This window comes from Python bivittatus, unplaced genomic scaffold (genome assembly GCF_059951505.1).
Source record: "Python bivittatus isolate LINGU-HERP-01145 unplaced genomic scaffold, Pbiv_v1 ctg000070_np1212, whole genome shotgun sequence".
Lineage (NCBI taxonomy): Eukaryota > Metazoa > Chordata > Lepidosauria > Squamata > Pythonidae > Python > Python bivittatus.
The window spans coordinates 36,998,055-37,016,486 of record NW_028277034.1 but is presented as its reverse complement, the minus strand read 5'-3'; the positions used below and the strand labels follow the sequence as shown (position 1 = coordinate 37,016,486).

Below are 18,432 nucleotides of genomic sequence, written 5' to 3'. Positions count from 1 at the left end.
TGGGTCATTAAGCAAGGACCTCACATGACTGTGACTTGTGACTTCCTGCCAGCTTCCAATAAGAAAAGTCAATGGGGAAGCCAGCAGGAAGTTGCAAAACCCATGAACTTCGCAAGTAGGCTGGCGGGTGGGTGAGTGCTATGGAGCACAGCCAAGCGGGGGGAGTGCTGTGGCATCACGTAACTACAGGCAAGCATAGGAAGGGGTGCTACAGCACCATGTGGGTGGGGGTGTGCTTCAGGCCGGCACGTAGTACAGCGTACAAGATCCCTGGGATCTCATACTCCGTAGCAGGCTCCTTTGGGGAAAAAAGCGGTGGGAGTGACTTATAGAGGCGAATTGCAACCTTCCCTGCCAGCTTCCCCATTGACTTTGCTTGTGGGAAGCTGGCAGGGAAGGTTGCAAATGGTGATTATGTGACTGCGGGACACTGCAGTAGTCATAAGTGCAAGCCAGTTGTCAGGCACCCAAATCATGATCACATGACTGCAGGGACGCTGTGATGTAAGTCTCCTTGTATAGCACCATCATAACTTCCAACAGTCACTGAAAGAGTGATTGCTAAGCAAGGTTTACCTGTACGCATTTCTAGAATGGCTTACCTATACTCATAGAAATAATATAACATCATTGTTTCTCTGATAGTTTCTTCGTAAATATCCCGTGCGGGCAGCACATGCACGATTTTAAGAATGCTTGCACTGGAAAGAGTTGCTTTCAGATGCCCCTCGTGGAGAGCCTGGGGGAAGCGTGTAGTTGATGGGTCATGCTGGGACTTGGTCTCTTGTTGTCCTTAAGATGCCAAGTGCTGATTATGGGCTTGCTTGTGCAAGCTTTACAAAATGCTGGTAAGTGAAGCAGAAACAAGAGCTGTTAGTTGGCAGAGAAAGTGATAGTACTGCAAAATGTTGGGAGGGAGCAGCAAAATAATCTTGTCTCTTCATCAGCCCTTGTTTAATTAATAATGGACAATTATTGGTTTACTTATTTATCCAAACCACAATTTAAGCATGCATATCTCTTTGAATTATTTAATTAGTTTTGATTGTTTTAGTCTGTAGCTTTCAACCTCTGTCTTAGTTCCTGTTTTGCTAGAGCAGTATATAACATAAGTTTGTTGTGCATGATCTTTTATCAATCACAGTGTATAGTGGGAACATAACTCATCCTGTAAGTGCAGTTCTTTAAAAACATTTGAGGGAAGGCTGTTATAGAACAAGAAAATAGCAGTAAATCATCCTATTTTCCTTTTCGATTGGCAAAAATGTAATCTTATCTGCGTGGGCACTGTGCAATTCTGTTCCCTGACTGGTAATAATTTTTTCCCTATATTGTGTGCTGTAATAAAAAAACTAATGTTAGAATGAATTGTATTATATTTTCAAAATATGGAGTATTACAGGGTAATGTTAGGAATATTTTAATTTCCTTAGCATTTTAAGACCAACTGGAAATTTGTTCTCTTTCAGTATTTGTGCCTCTTTAAATAAAGGATGCATACAAAAACAAGTGCCTTAGGGGAAACTCTGCATAAAATGTATATATCAGTGAAAGAAACATACCAAATTATTCTAAATGTGTTTGAAAAATATACTCCTAGGAGAAACTTGCATCAAAATCCATATTAATTTCCATAGGGATTTTATAAAAAAAATTCAAGCTGATGCAACAAAAATTTTTTTTTAACTAAGATCAGAAAAAGCATCAAACTGATTTTGCTTGCTGTATTGGTGGCCTTAAATATTTAGCTTACTTTTCTTTGTTTGAATGAGAAATGTTCACTTTACTTTTTGGTTCTCTAAGCTGTGGCTACATAATCCACAGTCTGTGTCCTCACATGGCAGCCAGTGGCTTTGTTGCAGTGTTGGGACCCTCCTTCAAATTTGCTGCAGAGTCACAGTGACAAGGCACAAGTAAGTTATAATTGACTGTTGGAACAAGCAAATGAAGGGCTGTGCTGTCATTATCTTTCCTACTTCTTGCCATCTGTCCTATTCTGTCCTATTCCTATTCACAGTTTTTCACAGTTCTTGCTCCAGCTACTTCTGAGGTTTCTTTCCTCTTTTTCACTCTTAATGTCTTTGTTCCCGTTCTCAGTGGATGTCAGAGCATCCAGATATATCCATGTGGATCCACATTCAAAGAAGCTCAGTGATCAGTCAGCTAGTCAGGGTTTGCCAAGGAATGCAGAAAAGCATTGCAGCTCTTAGTGGAGTTTGTCGTCGGAAAAAAGATGGGAAATCAGTTTATCTGTTTTAAACCTGGAAAGGAGAAATCCACTTACTTAGAAGTTTGGAAGTTAGAAGGAATTCAGTTAATTCTGAAAGAAGGATGGGAAAACTTCTATTTGAAAGGTCTGGTTTTTCAGAGCATGCCCAAGAAAGAATGCTACAAAACTTATAGTACAGTTAATATTACACTGGGAGCTGATATAGTGAAGTCCTTGATGTAGACTGGAACTGAAAAGGCCACTGTTTGCTGGATTACGTTGGGTCAGTCATTATCTCCCAGATGATTGAGGCAGCCCATTTCATACTTGAAGTAGGTGTTTGGTATTTGAGGTGGGTGTTTTGAATTTGAAATTTTTTGCATACCCTTCCTTGTGTCTGTTAAAAAGGTGGTACCAAGCTGTGTTGTCTTCTACAGCCATCTCTTAATGACTCCAGTTTATGTCTAGTCCTGTTGTTGTTGACGAACAGCTGTGTTAGAGAAAGATGTTGTAGGCTATAAAAAAGTCAGCTTGCTGTGAGGGAGGAAAAGATGTTTTGTATATTGTTAAGATAATACTTTTTTTTTCAGGATTTGTTCAGAATTTCAGGTGACTAAGCATTCATTACTTGGCCTGCTTATATTCCTGAGTATGTATGTTCTGGATGTTACTGGCTTGGTTCACATATTGTGCTAAATGATGGCTTGCTTTAACAATGATTTATTGAATAAGCTGCATTAAATCATAAACCTTAGTTTGCAAGCCACAGTAGCTGAGTTCACAAAACCAAATAAATCACATTATAATTTAGCTGATATATGAACCCAGTGAATCCATTTCTTCACTTTCTTGGATAGTTTTAGCAATACATTCCTCTTGGCTCTTGTCCTTGTTTGCTTGGCATTAGTGTTAAAATCTCCGGTCCAAAAAGTTTTTGCCTGCCGCGGACATAATTGATTGGTGCGATAACCTTGTTGTGATTATGGCAGGGGTAGGTAAATTCACAGAAGTAACAGTCAACCTTCAATAGACATTTGGTGGGAAAAAGTGTGAGACAGTTAAAATAAGCATATGTACAGTAATTGATTGGTGTGCGAAACTCACTGGCAGGCAAAACCTTTCTGGTGGGAAAAAAGGAAACAAGATTCTTCCTCCCTAAGGAATAGGAGTCAATATGACATGGAATATGGGTGTAGGTGGTATGTGGTATGACCTAGATGGGAATGGGAAATACATGGCTATCTAGCAATAAGTGGAAGGTATGTTCATATATTTTATGTTAATTTGTGGCTCCTCGGTTTCATTTAATTAATGTTCTTTTCAATTAAAACCTATTGGAACAATTAGTAGAAATGAGGAAATCAGAAGAGCAGTTTCCAGATTATCTGTCTTCCTTTTGTATCTTTAAAGCGGTCAAATGCTATCTCTTCCAACTGTTAACTATAGTGGTGGTAGCTTCCTTCCCCTCCAAATTAAAAGATTGTACTGAAGAGCTGCTCAAAAGACATAAGAATAAACAATCATTTGTATGTATTGTCGAAGGCTTTCATGGCCGGCATATGATGGCTGGTGTGGGTCTTCTGGGCTGTGTGGCCATGTTCTGGAAGTTTTGTTTCCTAACGTTTTGCCAGTACCTGTGACCAGCATCTTCAGAGTGCAGGAGCACAGACAGGAGCAGTTCTCTCTGTGCCCAGGGTGATGTGACCCTTTTGTGGGTATTTATAGAGATCTGAGGGGGGGGAAGGGGGGATTGGGGGTGTGTGTGTGGGGGTTGGGTTTCTGAGTGGCTGCTTGTTTTGGTGTCAGCATCTGTGTGTATCTTCCTGGGGATTAGGCAGGGTTTTTTCTTCTATTGAATTGTTAACGAGGGGCTGCTGGGGCTGATTAGCAAGTTAATTGGGTCCTACAAGCGAATGGCTACTCCAAGAATGAAATAAAAAGAGCCATCAAACCAAGAAAACAACATGCAACTGAAGAAGAAAAACAGCCACCCACCAACAAAGTATTTCTACCCTATATCAAAGGGGTCACAGACCGCATGGGAAAACTGATGGAAAAACACAATTTCCAAACAATCTTCAGACCCACCAGAAAAGTACAAGAAGTGCTAAAATCAGCAAAAGACAAAAGGGATCCCCTCACCGCCGCAGGAGTATACCGCATACCATGCAGTTGCGGGCAAGTATACATCGGGACCACAAAACGCAGCATCCATACCAGGATAAAAGAACACGAAAGACACTGCAGACTACAGCAACCAGAAAAATCTGCAGTAGCTGAACATGCTCTCAAGCACACTGGACACAAAATCCTATTTGAAAACACAGAGATACTGGACAACACCAACAGCCACTATACCAGGCTATATCGGGAAGCCATTGAGATTCACAAACACCAGTACAGTTTCAATAAAAAAAAGAGGAGAGTCTAAAAATCAACAAAACCTGGCTACCAATCCTGAAAAATACAGCCTGCAAAAGGTCAATGAACTCAGCTCAACCACCAGGACATGTGAACAGTTCACACAACAGTTCATAGCAGCCCCTCGTTAACAATTCAATAGAAGAAAAATCCCTGCCTAATCCCCAGGAAGATACACACAGATGCTGACACCAAAATAAGCAGCCACTCAGTAACCCAACCTCCCTCCACACACCCCCAATCCCCCCCTTCCCCCCCCCCCCTCAGATCTCTATAAATACCCACAAAAGGGTCACATCACCCTGGGCACAGAGAGAACTGCTCCTGTCTGTGCTCCTGCACTCTGAAGATGCCGGTCACAGGTGCTGGCGAAACGTTAGGAAACAAAACTTCCAGAACACGGCCACACAGCCTGGAAGACCCACACCAGCAATCATCTGTATCTTATTTTCTCGAAGAAGTAGAACGCTGTATTAGCAATAGCCAGTGAGGTTTCAAAGTAACAGACACTTGGAAAATTAAATTGCTTTCATGCCTGGCAGTAGCTAATACAAACCAGAAGCATATGGCCCTGAAAGCATTTTGTGTGGCCCACACATATCTCCAGTAGTGGAAACGTTATTAAACGTACGACTGGAAAGTAATAATTTCAATTATATTTAATTTTGAGTAAATGTAATTGAAATGAAATTTATTTTTTTTCTCTCCTGGTCTATTCTTCCCTTTTTGGAGCATGGCTCTAGGCACACCACTCAAAGACTGAGTGTGGTCCTTGGCTACCAAAATGTGCATCCCAATTTAGTAGTAGTATGCATAGAGGTTATACCAGTAACTTAACAAATTCAGACCTTGTTCCTCGTGTGTTGAGAATCTAAAGTAGAATTACTGTTTCTCTTTGTTTAGCTGTTGAATAATAAGGGAGTACTGTACTAAGTTGTATTCAGAAGAAGAGAGGATCGCCCAGAACTTTATTTGATAAATATGAAAACGGTCTACAATTAATATACTAATCAGCACCATTTATTTGCTTTCTGCTATAACTCAGCAGCAAATCATGAACAGCCCAGCTCTGTGTAGATATGTTATTGTCATTTTCACTGGAATTGTAGCAAAGAATCCTGTGGCATTTTAAGCCTCATAAACGCTTATTTTAGGCATACAATACTGTTTTCATCTGTTTCCCACCAAAACATGTCTTCCGTTTTCAGCAACCATGATCAAAGAGGAATCCAGGGGCCACAAAAAGGGGACTTGGGGACTGCTGGACACCCATCCATATTTATATGATCAATAAGGTTTTTAAAGTATTTAAGGTACCACAATGTTACAAAAAAGACTGTTATTTCTATGGAAGCAGTAATTTAAGTGGATGTGTATACACATTAGGGCGTGAAATATAATCTTCCAGATTATACTTATTTAATCCAATTAATTATGGTAATCACATTGAAATTCTTTATTTCAACAATGAACACTTGAAAACCTCTTTACGGTATTCGATACTGTAGTCCTTTGAAAATTCCTATATTTTAATTTTATTCTTTTTTGTAATGCGATATTTCTTTCTTCATCCACAGGCTAGTTTTAGTATATTCTTTTATTTATTATCTACTAATTCATGTTTGCCATAGTGTATCTTTCAGCAAAGTTCTGTTTCATTTTGAACAAAACAGAAAGCAGTAATTTTTCATTTGCTAGTACATGTCACACTGGGAATTTGAATATGGCTTGTTGAAGCAGAAATCCTCAATGATTTTAGCTGTTTGTTTTTATCTTGGACAGCCACTTAGAAAAGTAATCTACCTTTCATGCTTTTTTCCAAATTCTGCCCTTTATTCAAGTCATATTTATTCAAAGCATTCAGGGACTGTCAGTTGCTGCATGCAGGAAAGTGGACAGTGGCGAAATACAGATACCTTTTCATGGGACCTCCTTGTGTAGTGCAGCCATGGGATCTGTCCTCAGGATGATCCTGAACTTCCTGGGTTCCTTAATGCTATTGGTAATATAAGATGGTGTGTAATGGCATTAGGATTTAGTTCTGTTATTAGATTCCTTGTCAGTGTCATTTGAAATCCAGTTGGGTGTAGTGGCTAAGGCATCAGGCTAGAAACTGGGAGATCATGAGTTCTAGTCCCATCTTAGGTATGAAAGCTGGCTGGGTGACCTTGGGCCAGTCACTTTCTCTCAGCCCTAGGAAGGAGGCAATGGCAAACCACATCTGAAAAACCTTGCATTTTATCTGGTTGTTCCTTAGACAATATCACTCCCCTCCCCCTCCCCTCGGTCTTCCAAGGTCATCCTCACATTCCATCACAGGCACAGGACAGATGTTTTGGTTGGACCTTGATTTTAAAGGGGGCTTCAAATTCCAGCACTAGTTTGTTTTTTAAATATTCAGATTTTGACTCACTGAGGTTTATATATGTCATTTTAAATTTTTATTATAGCTAGGAGCCACAACAGCTGGAAGTGATCAGGCTTCTTGTGATCTCTGAGGAACCTTGATATTTAGTGCAAACATTTTTTTATTCCCCACGATTAAAATATTCATGCTATAAAATTACATTGCCTCCCCCTTGGGAGGCAATCAACTCCAATTTTTATGTTTAAAATCAAATTTGGATATCAATGTATCTCAGTGAATGAGTAGAGTAGGGGGTAGTGAACCACTTAAAGCAATGGTAGCTTTGAGGTCAAAGTTCTGTCATAATTAAATCACATTATCTGAACATTTGAAGGAACCTTTACCCTGGGGTTGTGCTTGGCTTTTCATTCTGCTCATAAATTTTACTGCTGATAGAATCCTGTATTTGTGGTATTACTGCCAGAACAACCAGTTGATTTTTAAAAAGTATTGAATTTGCAGTGCTGAAGGTAGGTCAGCAGCCGTGAAATTTAATTAAGTGGTAATGCTCTGATTGTTTTCATTTCCTGAGTCATAAAAGGATTATGCTAATAATCTCAGCATGAAATGTAGAATGCTAATCATTGGTTGCAATATGGACCAAATGAAATATGGTGGGGGTAAATCAAAAAGTAAACTTTAGATATCTGATGTGGAATCAAGGTTGCGTGGGAGGAAGTTGCTCATGTGGCACAATTTTCATGCTTGCTTTGCCCCCCCCCCAAAAAAAACTGGTTTTTTTTCCCACTACAGTGGCTTTTTGTGATTAGAAGTAAAACCCTTCCTGTGCCATGTAGACAACTAAAACGAAATTGGAGATGGAGAATTCAATTCACTCCATGCATATTCCCCAGCTAATTTTGCTGGAAATCTTTGTCCTCATTCAGTCGGGAATTGACAGATCTTGGGTTATCCTGGGACTGTGATCTACCATAATTACCAGAGAATTGAAAGAGCTAATTTGTTGGTAAGAATAGAAGATGTTAAAAAAGGATTTGCAAGAGGTGCAAAAGAATGGAAATCTAGCTGCTGCAAAGAGTGGGTTATTTGAAGATTAGAGAATCTGATTGCCTGGTAAATTCAATGTACACTATCAAAAAACAACCCACGCTAACCAAGTGTTCCATTACCAAAGTAACACCCACAAGAGGAGCTGTTATTCAGGCAAGCACTAACACATTGCAGCAACCCAGAACAGCAGAAAAAGGAATCAGATCGCCTATACAACATCTTCCAACAAAATGGATACCCATGCAACTTTATCAAAAAGTGCCTGACCACTCAACCCACTACAGCACAACACAAGCTATGAAAAGGATAACGCTACCATACATCAGAAACGTCTCAGAAACAACCAGCAGACTATTACAACCACACAGCATTACCGTAGCACACAAACCAACGAAAGCCCTCCAAAACATCCTAAGTAAACCAAAAGACTCAGTAGCCCAAGAAGAAAAAACAGGAGTCATCTACAACATACAGTGTAAGGACTGTAACAGCCACTATATAGGACAGACAGGCAGAAGACTAGCAGAGCACATCCATGAATACCAATAGCAGTCAGAAGACACAAAAACTCCTTAATCTCACAATACATGGAAAGACTCAACCATAGTTTCATCTGGGAAACTGTCAGCATCCTAGACCAAGCTAAATCCAAAAATGCTAGGGAATTCCTGGAAGCTTGGCATTCAGACAAATCAGCCATCAATAGACGCATAGAGATAAACCACATTTACACACCATTCAAAAGAGACAATAAAAAAGCTAAGAAGGAAAAAAAAAAAGACCAGAATGCATCCTGTCCAGCAGCCTACACTTAGATAAGCAGGGATTAACACCAGACAAACTAGCAGAAAGCAATACCCTAATCAAGGAACTACCAAAGAGAAAACCACACCTCCACCAACACTGGCAGGGCAAGCTACTGTATATAAACAGGGAGCAAACCCCACACTCACTAGCACTGATGATGTTATCTAGTTGGGTAATGAAATGTCTGCAAACAACCAAATTCAGAGAGCACCAAGGACTCCATAAATTTAACCCTTTTTGTAATCCCTAAACAGGTCTTCCCATTTTTCTTTTCATCCCTGTCCAATCGTTCCATCCCTTTCCCAATCTCTCACCTGCCTGCCTTTGTATACGTAGAAAGTCGGGAATAGGTGTGTAAATCTGTATGTAAAAATAGTTTCTCTGTGTGAAGGAATGGTTACTATATGCAGGTGGGATCAATTAATGTGAGTACCTTATTTTACAGGCTGTTAATTAAAATACATTTCTTTTCCTTCCTGCATTTTTAAAGCTGGTGAGCCTTCTGGCAAGTGTGTGTGTTTGTGCAGACATCTATGCAAGTGTGAGCAATAGAAAAGTTGGTGTAAAATTGAGCCGGTAAAAACCCTCTAAAGAAAACAATAAATATTTCAATTTTCATCTTTACTTAATCTTTACTGTGTGTCTTATGGGAAACATTACAATTAGCACATAGAATAAAGCAGTATATTAGATATAGTTGTACAAAACAGGCACTGACACTGTTCACCAGTTATTCCAACCCTCTGCAAAGCTGCAGATCTCTTATATTCCAAATAGCATTTTCCATTAACAGTAGTTGGGATGGTACTGTATAAGTTTATAAAACAGAGTTTCTTGTTTGGATTCCATGCTAGCATTCAAAACAACCTTTCAAATGCTGTGCTTTTTCTTTGAGGCTGGTGGTTATAAATCAAATTCAAAATGATGAATAAGGAATTGTGGTATATATGTTTATGCACAATAGTTACTTCACAAGCAATAGATAAGTTTAACCCTGGTCAGTTGTTTAAAACAAATGGGAATTACATAAAGCAAATGAGCTTATTACATTCCTTACTTAGAAAACAGAGTATTGGTTGAAAATATGCTAAAACTTGAGCATGAAATGAAATAAACCTGTACTAGAATTTGACAGCAAGATACTGTCAACCCAGGAAATTGGATATTGACTCAAAAGCAGAAAATATAAGTTCCCACTAAAATAAGACATTGTAGGAAGAGAACTGTGTTAGTCTATGATGGCAAAAAATCAGGAGTCTGGTAACATCTTTTCCAATTATTTTTTTTTTAATTAAAAGGCATAAGTGAATGTCAGATGAAGTGAGCTGCAGCTCATGAAAGTGTATATTTTTTAATAAAACTTGTTGGAAAAGGTCCTGTCAGGCTTCTGATTTTTTGCTACTAAAATCAAGAAAATCAGGAAAAAGGTGAACTTAGTTTGTTTTGCTGTGGAGAGTTTAGCTGCTTTAAAAAAAAAACCTGAGTAGTAAGCTTCTGTTTTAAGTTGTGCGCAAGAATTTTGTCCTTTCATTTATGCAGGCTCCTGTTGTCATCCTTCTCATCAGATGCGCAGAACAGATCATTCAGAGGCTTTTTATTTCATAGATACTGAAGAAACTTCATTCATCCATGGGCTCAGCCAAGGAAGAATAGTAATCATGACCACTCCTGTTTGTCATGCCTCCTCTTCTTTTTTCTAGAGGGCAAATCTTTAGGCAGTGCTTTCTCTCACATCCTTAATCTCTGTAGAATATGTGTGTATGTGTAAGAGAGTGCCAAAGTTGGGAACCCTTCTTCCTAAGTTGGAGCTGGAGAGCAGTTTGATTATCGCTATCTCTCTTTCGAGTTTCAAAGTTTGTGGTGCCACACTTGCTGTGGCCTGTGTGGTGAGTAGATTTTTGCTAGTGCAGAGCAGTATATTAAATTTTTGAAGACCACTGAAGTATGTTGACTGAACTGGGGAGAGGTTTTCAGAGAGATGGTAAAGGAGATGGTAGTGGAGTGGCCTGGAACCGTAGACCTATATAGTGTTACTGTGCAGGATGGGCCTGAGTTCCAAGCCAGCTGTAAGCGTACAATGATCTTTAATGCAACAAAGAGAAGCCTATTAATTGCTATCATTCCCTAAGCCAGTGTTTCTCTGCCTTGAGAAGATATGTGGACTTCACCTTTAAGATGTGTGGACTTTAAGATGTGTGGACTTCAACTTCCAGAATTCCTCAGCCACCATGCTGGCTGTGGAATTCTGGGGGTTGAAGTCCACACCTTAAACTTGACAAGGTTGAGAAACACTGTGCTCAGCAATTTTAAAATAAATGTCACACTACAGATTCTGCAGCAACAGACTGCCACATGAAGGTGTTGAGTCCTCTTCCTTTAGAGGTCTTCAACCAGAGGCTGGATGGTCATCTATCAGAGGCAGTCTATTGGTTCTTATACTGAGCAGGGACTTGAATGCCCCTCAGCTATTTTTCTTCTCATTGAATGCATATTCATAGAATTTCTAAGATGCCTTCCAACTCTATGATTCTGTGAATGTGCATTCAGTGAAAAGAAAAAAAGCTGAGGGACATTCAACTCATTTGCCTCGTTACACTCAAAATGAATTCCTCCCAAAGCGTCTTTCTATGAAAAAAGCTGTTGCCTGAGAATATGGAGCTGCAGTTCTACTGTAGTGCAGTTGTTTTCCAAAAGCTTATTTCAGATTTTTACTTGATTAACATGAGTATTCCAGGCATGCAGTAGTCTTTCCTACCTTAGTCACTGAAGGTGTGTTGGGCTACAACTCTCATCAGCCTTTCTGAGCATTGGCACAGAAGTCCAATACAGATCCAACTTGAGCAATAATTTTTCATAGGTAGGCCTTGATTTTTTTTTCTTTTTAATGTCTAAGATTTGCTGTTAACATCATGTATCCTATTTATCAACAGGGTGGGGGGTGAATGGTGAAGTGTGTTCTGACATCATAATGCACATTTTGTCATTGTTTTCATCTTCACAGTTTATACTGGGTGCCTTTGTTTATGAATTTAAATCCCTTTTGTTGCTAGGTGAGATTTACATGTTCTGTAAAAACTTTCCCATTATAATTTAATGTCATATTTTGCATATCGCTGCCTAGATTGGTTTCTTTTATATTACTTCTCAGAAATCTTTGCAGTTTAATGGGTAAATGTGGCACAAGACCTTTGGCTCTCAAGAGATTTGTAGCATGGCTGATTACAACACCGCCACAATAACCCCCTTTCCTTTATCAAACTTAGTTCTAAAATGGGAATCTTCAACAAATATCTGGTCTTCTGAACCATACAGTGGGTTCCATGAGAGAAAACAGAATTGATTGGGAAGGTATTCAGGTGAACGTCTTGATATCTGAATCAATCTTCTTTGCCAGATGCTGTGTGTGAGACAAACTGGAAATTTGAGGCACCACGGAAGAGCCCTCTATAGCACTCTAGTGCCACCTGATGGTATGGTTTCTAACTGTTATTTTCATATCAAATATCCCAATAGTACAAATTTCAAGGTGCATACCCCCAAATATTCCTGTTTTATTTTAGGCAGTTTGAATCCAGCAGGTTTTATGTTGGCTCTGAAATAATTACTGCTTTATGGAATAACATTCTTCTGCCCTCCTCATCTTTCATGAGAGGCTCATATCTAAAGGCAAAAGGCAAAAACTAATACTGCCTTGAGGCTGATAGTTTAAAAGTCTGGCAGGTTCTGCCTCCTTTAAATCATAGGTCTGTATAGAGTGCATTGTACCCTAGCATGAAAGCCTAAATCCAGCATAAGTTCTAGCTAGGGTAAAATTCAGCCTCCTCCCCTTCCACAGATATCTCTTTCCTGCAAACACCTGTGGAGTACAGCTTGAACATTCATGTTCTGTATCCTGTAATTTGGATCTGTCTGCTTCCAGAATGATGTCATTACTTGTGCCCACATCCATGTCATATGGCAACACTTAGCTGAAAGAAAGATTTGTTTAGTACTTGGATGGAAGACTACCTGGCTGTAAGATAGACTGGGAAGTTGAAAAAATATTGTGGAAGAAAGCACTAGCAAGACATTTCCATATTGTTGCCAAGAAAACTACTTGACACATAATGTAGTCACCAGGAATTAAGCTCAATTTAAGTCTTAAATTATTAGACATTACTCTTTCACTGAAGAGTTCATAGATAATTTATCAGTGGCACACAGGAAGATGTGCTGAAGTTCACAATTTCCCCAAAATAAGCCTTAACTCTTGACTTTTTAAAAAAACTTGATATACAGGAGTATGTGCATGTGTTTGCATATGTACACCACACATATACATACATACATACATACATACATACATACACATACTTATCTTTCTCCCTTCTGTTTTCTTTTTGCAGAAGTAACTGTTCATTATAAACATGGTCTGCCTGTGATAACACTTACGTTACCTTCAAGAAAAGAACGTTGCCAGTTTACTGTCAAGCCAATGCTAACAACTGTGGGCACCTTCTTACGGGACATAAAGAGAGAAGATAATGCAATTGAAAAGGTAGAAGTCTTCACAGCAGGTACTAATGCTGGTATCACCTTGAAAATCAAGGTTGTTCCAGCTCTTTACAGGTATTGCAAAGTCTAAGACACATTCTTAATGTTCAAAATGTGCCACGGTTACATCCTGGCAGGACACCCACTAAAATCTATCTGCGTCAACCCTCACTGTTACTGCTTTTTTCCTTCACTTTCTTTCAATTTTTCATCCTTTCAGCAGCAAGAAGTAAGTGGGAGCTCTGAATGAGGCAATGGAAAGAAATTTACAAGGGAAAAAACTCATAGTCAGGAACATGTGCTGTTAGTAATGTTGGATGAACAGTTTACTTTCTTAACTTTGAATGCTGTAGATATAATAAGGGACCACTTATAATATTTATTTCAAAACATTTGTTAGGAAGGAAAATTCATTTAAATAAGAACATCAGCAATTTATCCTGAAGAGCTTAAGCAGAGTTCATAGCAGAGATAGTAGAGATTGGGCAGACCACTGTCACATTGAAGTTGTGCGCTGAGACCAATGGGTGGCAAGCAAGCTTTTGTGCTTGCTAGACTGTATTACCCAGGGTGAACATCATGAGCAATGACAGTCTCCTCTGGTAGAGAGATTTCTAGATGAAATTCTGAACTATTCAAGTAAGCCAGAAGAAAGGGAGAACATGGATCTCCTATTTTAAGCAGCCAGGACTCAGGCTAACTAGGCTTTTAGACACAGTGGTATGTCTCTTGCCCATCAACCAGCATCCTGAACAAGAAAATGTTCTCCAGGGTAGGTGACATGTTGACAAGCCACTGCACATGCTTAGATGTGGACTTTATAGAGCAACTTTTCTTCTTCAAAGGAAAGCTTCCCTTGATGCAATGTCCTGACTTCTGCTAGAGTGGGGGTGAGGACTAGCCTCTTATCTCACCTTCCAGTCCACTGGCATCCACTACTCACGTATAGCTGATAAAAGGCAAGACCTCAAACATTAACTGCTTGGGTGTACTCAGAATCACTGACTCACCTGAATCATGCTGGCTTGATTTGTTGGCTCATATCATTTGAGTGATGCACACTGGGAGCTCTCAGGACTGTACTACTTGAATCACAACCGTGATTCAATACAACCGTCGTCTTTCTCCATAGTCTCCCTCTGATGGTCCTTGGTTCTTGGATTACAGACATCACATGCTGCTTTATATGTATGAAAGCAGTTCTAGACAGCAGACCACAGCCCCAGTGGGGGAAGATTCAAGTTTTGTGCAACTGGGATATCATCAGTTCAGAACATGTCAGTTGGGGCCCTTTTATTCCAAGCATTTTCCATATTACTTTTATTCCAAGCATATTCCATGAACTGTTTTGCATGTGTTTCACATACAATGTCAGATATCTCCAATTAAAAGATCAAATTGCAAGTGATCGGGAAAGGACTCCTAATAGAGAGACACTTGCACTGAGAAACTCAAGAGTAAGGAAAACTGGTCCAGATGGACAATTAGTCTAATTTTGTAAGTTTCCTATATTTACAATGTTGGGTGAAGTTCAATATCCATATCCAGGTTCAACATTATTTCTATGACACTAGTAAGCAAGGAAGATCTGAATGCATAAACATTCTGTGGGTTATCTTTTTTGTTTGCTGTTTTAAATATTTCTTCAAGTCTTTCTGAAAGAGCCCATCTATTGTTGGGCTTTCTCCCTTAACCAGTTTTCAATTCTTTAACATCCACTGAAGTTAATATTTCCAAGATGGATGTACAATATGTTGGGGTGTTTCTTCTTTGATTTCATTTTGAGACTTTTAACTGCAGTATCTGTAAATGTAAGGTTGGATGTAAGGAGTTCACAAGGACAGGCTGATGAGACTCTTTCACAGAAGCAATGTTAAACACCTTAATTAAATAGCAATTTAAAAGAGCATTAACAGTCAATTAGGATAGGCCAACTTTCAAGCTAACATGCAAGTTGATAGTTCAAAGCTTTATTGGTCAAGAATCAAACCCTATAAACTCTACTTCTTAGGTATACCCTGAGGAAAAAAATGTGACTTTTCTAGAGGGCTGGGTCAGAAATAATCTATAGAAAAGATGTTCTCTAAGATTTCTGAATTTATTCTGAGGGTCAAAACTTTCCAAATCTTGTACTGAATTGACATTTGCTTGAAAGTAGTTAGCTGTCTTAATTTATTTAATGTAGGTAGTAGCCCGGAGTGGAGGAGCAAAAATAGATGATGACATACCGGACACAAAGTTCAACTCATTCCTCTTATTCTGTGAAGCCAATGCACAGAATAAGAGGAATGCTATTGGTTTTGGAAGAAAAGCTCACCTTATCCATGTATAGTCAGGTTATGGATTTCACTGGTCATAGGACTGGCATAAAAACCACTTACTCCAGTAAACATTGCTGTAGGGAAGTTTTGCTTAGAACAGACTGCAATCAGCATGGCAATATATTTTAAAAGAAATCTGTGTAGGCTTTTATTACTTTCCCTGAAATGCCTTCTCTCTCCTGCAGATGGCAGCAAGATTTCAAATTCAGCATTGATGGAAGTTCTGTTAATGAATGATTTTAAACTCATTGTCAATCATGCAGAATATAGTGTGCGTACACCACTGAAAGGTACTTAACTTCATGGCCATCCTGAAATGGTCTGGAATCTTTAATGATTACCAAACTGTTTAAAATTAAAATCCAGTGAAAACTAAGTGTGCATGTCTGCTCAGAAATTAATTCCACTGAGTTTAGTGGGACTTTACTTGAGAGTGAAATTGTATAGGATTGCAGCCTTAAATCCTCAAATGTTTGCTTAGTTTGAATCTTTTCATAAGCATTTAAACTTTGAAATTACTTGTGCTTTAATAAACCATAGTGATATTTTTTACTTTCACCATAAAAGCTTTTAACTTCTGCCTTTTAAATAAATTATTCAAATCAAATTGTATACATGTGTTTAGTCCAACCAGTAGTAGCAGGAGAAATAGCATGAAGTTTGGACAGTCTGTTTCTGGAGAAAGTCCCCTGCATACCTTTTGAGAGTGTGGATGGTTATAAGTAATTGTAATGACACAGGCTTCACTCTTCTTTCAGATAAAATGAGCACAGAGCATGCCACAGAGATAGATGACATCAAGTCAACAGTCCATAAGTTATTTGTAGCACTTCATTTAGAAGAGCACCAGACAAGCAAAGAGAGAGAGCTACTGCAAAAAATGGAACTTTTGAAAGAAGAACTGCTCCCTTTAGAACAGGTTTGGAAAATTCTTAATAAATTCATATGGAAATTGATAACCTGCAAGCTAAATCTTGAATCTGTTATATGAGATGAAAAACTAGACCTGAATAGCTGCATTTTTCTAAGTGAGATCTACAGAGAACAACATTATTCTGAAAAAACGGTTGGAAGACTATCTGGGAGAGTCTAAAAAATCGAAAGATGTATCACAGGTCATATTCTGAAATGTCTTCCTTGAAAGCAGTAACCATTGGTGTTAGGACTGAATTTATAAAGGAAGCTTTATGCTCAAGAAACTATTAGAATGTGTTTGGATGAACTCCAAATTCCATATGGAAGTATAAATTTGCAAATGCAGTTCTAAATACTACATGACAAGTGGGAGAGGAGTATAACTGAACCCTTTGGGGCATAACATGGCTGTTTTGTTCCTAGATGAAGGCTAGAATTGCAGCAGATACTGATGCGAAGACTTCTCGCCTTCTCTGGATTGGTTTAGCCTTAATGTCTACTCAGGGTGGAGCTCTGGCTTGGCTAACCTGGTGGGTCTACTCATGGGATATTATGGAACCTGTTACTTACTTTATCACCTATGGAAGTGCCATGGCATTCTATGCTTACTTTGTACTTACTAAGCAGGTAAGTAATCTGTTAGGGTAATATATACACACAAAAAATCAGTTCTGACTGCTTGAAATTTGAAGCATACATGTGCAAGCCTTTGAAGTATTAAGATATTAACTTTTACTCTGAGAGCTAGGTTGTAGGATGTCTGCTTTCAAAAGTTCTGCAAGTTGTTCAGAGAGTTTGGTTGATTAGTAAAGTCTCAAATGCTTCAGGTTTATATTTGCTGTTCATTATATTTACAAGATAGCACCTACAAAATTAATACAGTCTATGTATCTTGTGCATGCAGTGCAGGAACAGATTATCTATTTTTTAAATTAACAGTCTTTAGAATAATAGAAAGGCAGATCAGTCCTCCTTATTCAATTATCTGGGGATTCTAAAGCTTTAAAGAAAAATATATCAAAGAGAGATCCTGGGACCACTCTTCCCATTTCTCTTCATGTAAAAATTGCTAGAAGAATTTCCCCTGTGGTAATCACATTGCCATATCCTGAAAGTATTTTTCTATTATTATTATATTATAATATATAATATATTAATATTATATTATATTATTAATAATAATAATCTAATATTAGTAGAGGTGTTAATTATAAATGAGCATTATTATTTCTACAGAAACCTGATCATGGAAATCAATCCTTAATAGTACCTTTCTAGAAATGTGAGATCTTTGTATTTGAGATTATATTGTTGAAGTAGTATCCCATGAGCTAAAGGTTCTGTTCCAAAACACTTTGTATGGCCAAGCTTGTAGCTTTATTGAGTGCAATTAGAATTTTAGTACATCATAGTTAAAACAACCTGGTTTAATGGAATCTAAAAATCCACATAATGCTCCATTTGCTTCATTTTAAAAGGAGGACTGAGCTTGAAATAGAAATTTGTATTTTGCAGACTTCCATGTTTAGGCCAGGGGAGGCTTTCTGTATCGGTTGATTGATATTTAGACTTACTGGATTGTTTTTTTTTCTTTGTCATATTGAGGATTATATTTATCCAGATGCTCAAGACAGGCAATTCCTCCACTATTTTCACCAGAAATCCAAAAGCCAGAACTTCAATGTGGTTCAGTATAACAAGCTAAAAGAGGATCTGGCAGAGGTAATTGCATAAATCTGTCTGTCTGTCTGTCTATCTGATTTGTATGGCCTCTCATCTTAGAGCACGTATCTGGCTCACAACAATAA

General features: G+C 38.5%; 1 protein-coding gene across 1 annotated transcript in view; it reads left to right on the top strand.

The window, feature by feature from the left end:
- Window positions 1-18,432, top strand: part of MCUB (mitochondrial calcium uniporter dominant negative subunit beta) — a 39,332-nt gene that overhangs the window by 19,299 nt on the left and 1,601 nt on the right. The window contains exons 2-7 of the mRNA XM_025172689.2: window positions 12,250-12,325; window positions 13,241-13,411; window positions 15,895-15,999; window positions 16,468-16,628; window positions 17,048-17,251; window positions 18,230-18,346. Coding sequence (XP_025028457.2) covers window positions 12,250-12,325; window positions 13,241-13,411; window positions 15,895-15,999; window positions 16,468-16,628; window positions 17,048-17,251; window positions 18,230-18,346 — 834 coding nt within the window. The remainder of the gene's footprint in view (window positions 1-12,249; window positions 12,326-13,240; window positions 13,412-15,894; window positions 16,000-16,467; window positions 16,629-17,047; window positions 17,252-18,229; window positions 18,347-18,432) is intronic.